Source organism: Bos indicus x Bos taurus, chromosome 3 (assembly GCF_003369695.1).
Source record: "Bos indicus x Bos taurus breed Angus x Brahman F1 hybrid chromosome 3, Bos_hybrid_MaternalHap_v2.0, whole genome shotgun sequence".
NCBI lineage: Eukaryota > Metazoa > Chordata > Mammalia > Artiodactyla > Bovidae > Bos > Bos indicus x Bos taurus.
In genome coordinates this window covers 119,616,544-119,624,609 of record NC_040078.1, presented here as the reverse complement: position 1 = coordinate 119,624,609, position 8,066 = coordinate 119,616,544, and the positions used below count along the sequence as shown (strand labels likewise).

Below are 8,066 nucleotides of genomic sequence, written 5' to 3'. Positions count from 1 at the left end.
AGTGGTGCAGCGTTCGCCACCATCCAGTCCCTGAGCACCTCCATCACCCCGGAAGGAGCCCCCGCGACTGGGGCGGTCCCTCCCCGCCGCCCCTCCCGGCCCGGCCACCACCCCTCCGCTGTCCGTCTCTGCACGCGTGCTGTCCTGGACGTTTTGTGTTGACCTGGCCTTTGGGGCTGCCCGCTTCCCCTGAGTTTCCAAAGACCTTCCAAGAGCTCCTCCATTGCCAGTCCCTTCAGGACTGGGGTCTCCTTCCTGCCCCCTTGTCTCCAGGCTGGAGTGGTCCCCCACAGCCCTTGGGGGGCTACCCGGGGTCATCGCACTCCTGTGCCTCCCCCTGGGATGGCCACAGACCCCTGTGGTGGTGCCCTGTTGGTGGGCGACCCCCTCGGGCGCCCCGAGGCCCCCCAACCCCAGTCCTCTTCACCCCCGTTGCCACCTGCTTCTCCAGGCCTGCTGCGGCCCGAGGGCTGGGGGAGGGCTGACAGGTTTCCTCTGGGCTGGCCTGGCGCCGTGAGCCTTCCCAGCCAGGCAGTGTTCACAGGCCGGCCCAGCCCTGCTCCTACAGCAGGACATGCTGTGTGTGTTGGAGCCGGGCCATCGCGGAACCCACGTGGGGCCTGGCCGGGCTGTGCAGCTGAGGGCCTGCCCCCGAGGGAGCCCAGGACCGGTGTGGAGGGGCCTGGGGGCGGGGCTGAGGCTGGCGGTGGGTGTGAGACAGGCTGTGGGGTCCTGTGGGAACCCCCATTTCCTATCCTTAAGTGAGCACCCAGTGTCTCCTTCCACCTCTGGGCCGGCTGTGAGGGGCGTGTTCGCAGCTGATGTACTGAGAATTGGTTCACTCGGTGTTCCCCTAGAACAATGCCCGCCCCAGTCCTCACGTGGCTCCCTCCCCTGTGGGCCCTGGGAGCGCCCCTGGGTGGGCCTGACCCTGGGCCTGCTGCAAGCTGTGTCCTGAGCCCTGAGGACAGGGCGTCCCCGCCAGACCTGCTCCCGCACCCATTGAGGGCCCCATGCTGGGGCCAGAGCACAGGGAGCAGCGGCCTCCCAGGCCCAGGAGACCCCAAGGCCCACCCGGGACCGCCCGGCAGGCAGCCTGCGGGGGCACAGTGGGGGTGGGGGAGGCCGCCACACGCAGGTGCTGGCCGTGTCCAGTGGGGCCCTGCACGCTGCTCCTCACAGGGGCGGCCTGCAAGGACCTCACGGCTGGCCGGCCCGACCCGGGAGCTGGGCCTGCACTTCAGCCCCTTGCTCAATCCCCTGGAGACCCGGGTGAGTGTCGCGCTCTCACGGCAGGCCCAGGGTGCCAGACGGGCTCCACCCTCAGGGACCCACGGCCAGCCGAGAGACCAGGACGGCAAAGAGAAGGGAAGGGACGGTGAGACAGCACGTCCAGGGTAGCCTGCCAGGGCCGAGTGTCCCGGCTGGGACGCAGAGGCTCCTCCTGGGGCGGTGGGTGCTCCTGGCGGCCTTCAGGGCTCCTTGATGACTCCCTCTGATGAGTCCCCGTACCTGGTGTCCCGCCACTGACCCTGCAGCCCCACGTCCTGGGTGGCAGTGAGCATGCGCTTTCTGGAGGCGGGGCTGGGCAGCACCGGGGCTTGAGTCTGAGCTGAGAGACAGGGAGGAAGCCAGGCGCAGCCAGGGGGCCTCCCTTTCCTGATGCGGGCAGGCGCTGGCTGTGAGGAGGGCCGTGCGGTGACTGGCAGGCTGCTGGTGGCCTCCGGCTGCCTGGCCGGTGGCAGGGGTGAGAGGCGTGAAGGACGTGGCCCCCAGGGCAGCCTGGCCACGCTGTGCCCGTCTATGCCCCCACCCGCGCCTCCATCCCCTTGGCCAGCCGCTCTGCTTCGGCTCAGGTGCCCTCGGGCCCCCGCTCACCCCATTTGGGGCTGGCCCCTGGGCCCGTCCAGCATCGGGTCTCCTAGAATTGGCTGTGGGCTGCACGGAGGACGCTCTGATCTTGAGCAGTGATTCCCCCCTCAGGTTCATCAGAGCGTGGAGCCGAAAGACAGCTTCACCCTTGGACGGCAAGGTTTGCGTTGCAGAGCTGACCTCCTGGCAGGGAGCGACTGAGTGGCGAAGCAAGAACGGCACGTGAGAAGCCTCCCAAGCCCTTCCTCTCCCTTGTCTCGGAGGACTGGTGAAGACACGCCTGAGTGCAGCACGCAGACTCGCAGCTCCTGGGCCGGCGGGCTGCTCCGGCGGGCCTGGAGCTGCCGTCTCTGCTGGCTGCTGGTTTGTGGGCTCAGCAGTTGCCGTCTTTGCTGTGGACTGCAGCGGCGTCTGGGGCGAGCAAATTATCCCTGAACTTCAGATGCTGCACATACGTTTTCATGGGCAGGGTATTTTAGTGAGCTTTTCCCTGAAGAATAACATGTATGCAGACAAGGTCACAGATTATCAACTTGCAGCCTGACGCATTTGAGAAGCGAGCACACCCACGGAACCACGCCCAGACGAAGGCACCGAACAGACTCCCACCAGCCCTCGGAGCCCCTCCCTTATCCTCCCCCGCCAAAGGCTACCACTCTCTGACTTCCGTCACCATCAGTGGGTTTTGTCTGGGTTTGTGTTTTACCTAAACGAATTCATACGGTGCCAGCTCTTTCGTGTGTGGTTCTTTTGCTCCAATTGTATTTGTGAAGTTCCTCCAGGTTACGACAGGCAGAGGTCTATCCTTTCTTCACTGCTGTCCCCCTGGATGACTATAGAATTGTTTGAAAGTATTTCTCTGCAGTGTTGTCAGCGGACGATTATGTTGAGAGTTCAGGGCCGTGATGAATGCCCTTGCCGTGCCTCGGTGCCAGTGTCCTTTTGTGAACATATGCGAGCATTTCTGGGAAAGGAATCACAGGGACGCAGCATTTCCAACTTTGGAAAATACCATCTACCGGCTTTCTAAACTACAGTACCAATTCACACTTCAGGGAAAGCATATGAGCACTCCCCTTGCTCAGCATTCATGAGAACCTTTTCGTCTGAGCCATTCTGGCGATCATCGGGGTTTAAATTTGCATTTCCATGATGACTAAGGATATGGAGCACTTTTCTCCACGTGTTTATTTGCTGTTCTCTGAGTGCCTTTTTGAGTCTTTTGCCCGTTTAAAAAATGAGCTGTCTCTGCACATAGATGTTTATAGCAGCTTTATTCATAATTGCCAAGACTGGAAGCAACCAAGACGTCCTTCAGTGCTGGATAAATGAACCATGACACATCCAGACAGTGGAATATTACTCAGCACTAAAAAGAAATGAGCCTTCAAGCTGTGAAAAGACACGGAGGAGGCCTGAATGCATGTGCCTGAGTGAGAGGAGAAGCCAGTTTGGAAAGGCTCCCTGTGGGCTTTTTCCATCTCGATGGCATTCTGAAAAGGCACAACTGTGGAGAGAGTAGGAAGAGCCGTGGTTGTCAGGGGCCAGGGCTGGGAGGCGGGACTGGGTGGCGCTCGGGATTTTGGGGTGAGCTGACGTGGTGCGAGGCTGTCATGGTGGAGAGCCTGTGCTCTGGCCTTTGAGGAGGGCTGAGCACCCCGGGAGAGGTGGCAAGGAGGTGGCCTTGTGCCCTGCACTCTGGTGCCTGGCGTGGTAATTGAGACACTGCAATCGTGAGGCATGAGGCCGTCTGCACTCCTGTGAGCAGAGTGGGCTGGACCGTGTGTGTCCAGGACCCCTGCCCCGGATGCAGAGAGGACTCCATTCGCCTGCTGTGTGAGTGGCTGGTTGAGCTCTCGGTTGCCCAGCATCACCCCTCTGCACCTGAAACTGGCCCCCTACCTCTCCTGGCTTCGCTGTCCCCCCCGGGTTGGCTGCAAGCTGGGTCAGCTTCCTGGAGCTGGGGCGGGGGGCAGCCGAGGACCTGGCATCCAGAGGGTGCTTCCCCAAAGCATGTTCGCTTCTGAGCCCTGGCTGTACCCTGTGGACAAGTCACACAGCCAGCCAGCCATGTCTTCTCACTCTTGCGCAGAAGCCAGGCCACATGGGAGTTGCAGCTCCAAGGCCCTCCAGAGGGCACACCGCTCGCCAGCCGCTCGCGGGTAAAAATCTGGCCCCCTTGTCTATGTGATGCTCTCCCTCCTCAAGGCCCACCCCTGCAGGCGACCCCTCCCCGCTGCACCAGGCTCAGCTCTGTCCGGCATCACCTCCGCTTGGCGGTGTCCTGGGGGGCAGCACCACGCCCTCCCACTTGGCACCAGACCTCAAACGTCTGAGCAGCACTGATTGAGTGAAAAGGGAAGGAAGTGTCCCCAGATCCTGAAGAAGACAAGGCACCGGATGGAAGAAGGCGTTAGTAGCATATAGAACGGAGGAGGCTTTGGGTCCAGAATATGTAAAGAGCGCTCTCCAAGCAATCACAAAACAGCAGGCGACAGGCCAGAAAAGCAGGCAGAGCCCTGGCCGGCAGTTCAGAGAGAGGACGCCAAACGGCCATGAGCCTCACAGAAACGTGCCTGGTCTCATAGCAAACAGGGAGGTGTGTGTGAGCCACGGTGAACCCAGACGCAGTGGCGGGTGGGCAAAGAGGCCCCACAGACGAGGCCGGCGGTGGGAGGAGGGGAGCCTGCAGACGCTGAGTGCAAACTTGGGGGAGCCGCTCTGGGAGGCGCTCTAACAGCGTGGAGTCCGCCCCCACCCCCGTGCACCCCCGAGCCATGGAGGCGTAGGTAGTGGCACCAGGACACGCGGCATTAGTGGTCATGCTGGCCTTGCTCCGGAGCGCCGGGGACTGGGAAGCACCAGATGGCCGTTAGGGTGGAATCAGAAACGCGGGGCCCAGGCGTCGCTGCACGGAGGAGACGGGCTGTGTCCACAGCCGCGGCCCAGGTGCCCAGGAGGCAGGCGCGGGCCCCTCCGTCTGCCCCCCTGTCCTGGGCTGGGGGGTGCTCTGAGGCTTCTCCGGGCTCACGAACAGTGGGGAAACCGAGTCTTCCTTCCAAGGCAGCGAGAGCACAGGATTCCCAAGGTCCAGGAAAGCGAGCTCAGCCCAGCAGCATCACCCCTGCGGTCGTTCACGTTTGGTTTGCAAATATCATTTTACATTTAAATGAGTTTGAATAGTACAATAAACCTGATTTAAGTAAGCCTGGGAAGCAGTAGGAATTGCGTCTCCCTTTAAAGTGACAGAGGCTTCCTCTCAGGGGCAGGGCTGAAAATCGACAAGGATATGCCTAGAAAGCTGGGGCTCTCAGGGGTCTTGGGGTCCCTGGGGGGAGATACAGTCATAGCCTGAGGCCACCGAGCCAGGCCTGGGGCTGGACGCTCCTGACCCTGACAGCCACCACCAGACCCTCCTCACTGCCCACCGTCTAGGAGCCCAGGACCTCCTCCCCTGGGGCTCCGACTCCCCACTCTAGGCCTGCCAGGGCCCGTGCAGGGCCTGTGAGTGTCCGAGGGCAGGTGTGCCGCGTGAATGCCCATGTCATGGCCGAGAGGCCCACGGTGGGCTTCCCCAGGGCCCGCCTGTGACAACCAGGTGGCTGCGTCATCCCTCAGGAATGCAGCCGGGCCTCGGTGTCCAGACCCCACTGCCCAGCGGGCATCAGGAGCCCCGGGGCCGGGCCTCATCTCCTCCTCCTCCTCTGGGCCTGGTCCTGGGCGGGGGCACATGGCTGCTCCGCACAGATGGCCAAGCCCGGGCTTGCTGGGCTGTGTGTGTGTCTTCCACGTCTTGTTTCTGGGGCCTGGTCACCTCTGGATGCCGGCTGAAGCTTCACGGTCAGCCAGGAGCCTCAGGCCCAGAGGAGGTCCTGACCATGAGGAGGACAGGGCAGGGCAGGGCAGGCTGGGCCAGCGGGCCCCCAGCATCCAGGGTGCAGCGGGGCCTCCGAGTGGCGGCCCCAAGCCTGCTCCAGGGGCCGCAGCGTCTGCAGCCAGAGGCCTGGCCTTGGTCTGATCAGAGCCGGTGTGGGAGCAGGGCTATGGTGTGTGACTCCGGCCTGGAGCCAGCCCTAGAGGCTTCCTGGAGCAGGCTTCCCAGACCGGGTTATGGCCCGTTCGATTCTAGTTCCCAGGACCCTGGGCCCAGCCCCCTGGTCAAGAGAGCAAGGGTCCTTCCACGAGGAAGCCTCAGAGTCCGGTGCCCTGGGGTTTGTGAGCTGGGGCCAGCACTGGGGACTCTACAGCCCTCCCCCCTTCCCCCAGCCCCACCACCTGAACCCCCCTCTTCCTGATTCTCTCATCTCCCGCCCCCGCTGCTCTCCCCAGGGGCAGGAGTTCTGCTTGGGACCTGTGCCACCTCAGGCCTCAGGGTGGATGAGCCCAGGACTTCAAAGGCCTGAAGAGGGCCCACCCACTGCCTGGGTGTGGAGCACAGAGCCCCCCTGTCTCCTGCCCCAGGCCCTCCCTGCCCCTCTGCACACAGCAGTCTGCAGGAAATCATCGGGGTTACCAGCCAGGGGACCCCTCAGTTCCAGTCCCTGTCCTCACCCGGTCCTGGGAGCCTGGCCTGCCCAGGACCCTGGGGCTGCCCCTAGGTCAGTGTCCCTGGTGGCAAGAAGCAGAGAAGACACTTTTATTCCTGCAGTGGGGTCTGCTGTACCATGTTCCAGAAGGTTCTGTGGCCAGCACTCGGTGAAAGCCCAGAGAGGTATGGACAGCCTCAGCAGGAAACCAGCACAGACTGGCAGAGGCCAGCCCCAGAGGTCCAGGCCAGCAGGGCCCTTGGCAGCCCTGGGGGACCCCGGCCAGCTCCCTGGTCAGACAGGACTCCAGGCTCACGTCACCTGCTCCGTCCCAGAAAGCTCTGCGTCTGTCTCTGGGCTCAGCCCTCCTGCTCTACCCAGGCCAGGCCCTCAGCACGCATGCCTGCTTTGTCTTAGAGGCGCGTCCTGGCCATGACAGACCCTCGGCAACTGCCCCAGAAGGTTTACCATTAAAAAAAACGGTGCAAAAAATCCCCTACGTGCTCTGGGCCCTGCCTTGCCCGCTCCTCAGCGGTGTCCATGCAGACCCATCTGCTGTCCAGCAGGAGGTGGCCGCAGGGCCTTTGCACCACCACCCTGCTGTCGGGGCGCCGTCCCCGGCACATGTTCACCCTGTCGCCTCCTGCTTTCTGCCGGAGCAGCACTTCCTCCAGGGCCCTCCCTGGTCTGAGTCAGCCCCACAGGCACCAGAGGCCCTTCCTGGGACCTGGAGCAGGGCTGGTCTCTGCGTGGCCGCTGCCCCTGCTGTGAGGGCCGACGCTGAGGGCCGTGTTCCGGCTCCAGCCCTGCAGGTGCGGCCGCAGACAGCTGGCCCTTCCCGGGATGCCTGTGGCGTGAAGTCAGCTGCTTGGTCTCTGCTGACGGCCGCGCCCCGGCTATTCTGGGAGCTCGAGCTCAGACCCTGGCCTCGCTGCTCCCACCCCCCAAACTCCAGGGAGTCTGGTCGAGGGAGGGGACGCTCCCTCCTCTGTCACATCCCCAGAGCCCCTGCGGGACACAGCTGGTCCGGCTGGGGTCAGGGTGAGCTGCGCTGGGCCCCTGGTGGGGGTGGGGCTGCCACGAGCCATGTCCCTGGCCAGCTGCGGCTCAGGGCCTCCGGAGCCTGTCCCCGCTGGTGGAGACGACCCCGGGGGCTTCTGCAGAGGCCTCAGTCTGTCCCGAGGGGAGCGGCCAGGTCAGCAAGGCTCGCAGCTCGGAAAAGGCGGCTGTGTCCCCTTCACTCTGCTGAGAGGAGCTGTGTCCTCTCCAGCCCTGTGTCCAGGCCCTCACCAGCACAGGCGCGAGGAGCCTTGGCTCACTGCCCTGGCCTTGCAGCCAGAGACAATGCCCAAAGCCGGGTGGCTCAGCCTACACAGTGGCTGGGCCCCGGTCCAGGGCCAGGGGGGAGCCGGCGGGCCCAGGCCCTGGGGGTGGGGCCCTGGAGAGGAGCCCAGGACACTGGGGATGAGCCCTGGAGCCTGCCCTCCGCCCCCTGCCCCATGCCCACAGGTGTCCTGGGCATAGCTGGCTGCCCTGGGTTCCCACTGAGGAAGCCGCCCCCAGGCACAGCTGGGGGAGGGCTCTGGGAGTTGATGGAGGGGTCCCTGGGGAAGCAGTGGGGGTCCTCTGGGGGTCTTCTGCTAGATGAGTACCCAGCACCCGCAGGAG

At 63.8% G+C, this 8,066-nt stretch overlaps 1 protein-coding gene across 1 annotated transcript; it reads left to right on the top strand.

The window, feature by feature from the left end:
- The first annotated feature begins 581 nt into the window (after positions 1–581).
- LOC113890246 (translation initiation factor IF-2-like) lies at positions 582–2,605 on the top strand. The gene is made up of 2 exons (XM_027538116.1): positions 582–1,272; positions 1,984–2,605. The coding sequence occupies exons 1-2, from the start codon at positions 862–864 to the stop codon at positions 2,071–2,073; spliced, it is 501 nt and encodes a 166-aa protein (XP_027393917.1). The 5' UTR covers positions 582–861; the 3' UTR covers positions 2,074–2,605.
- The last annotated feature ends 5,461 nt before the right edge of the window (positions 2,606–8,066 follow it).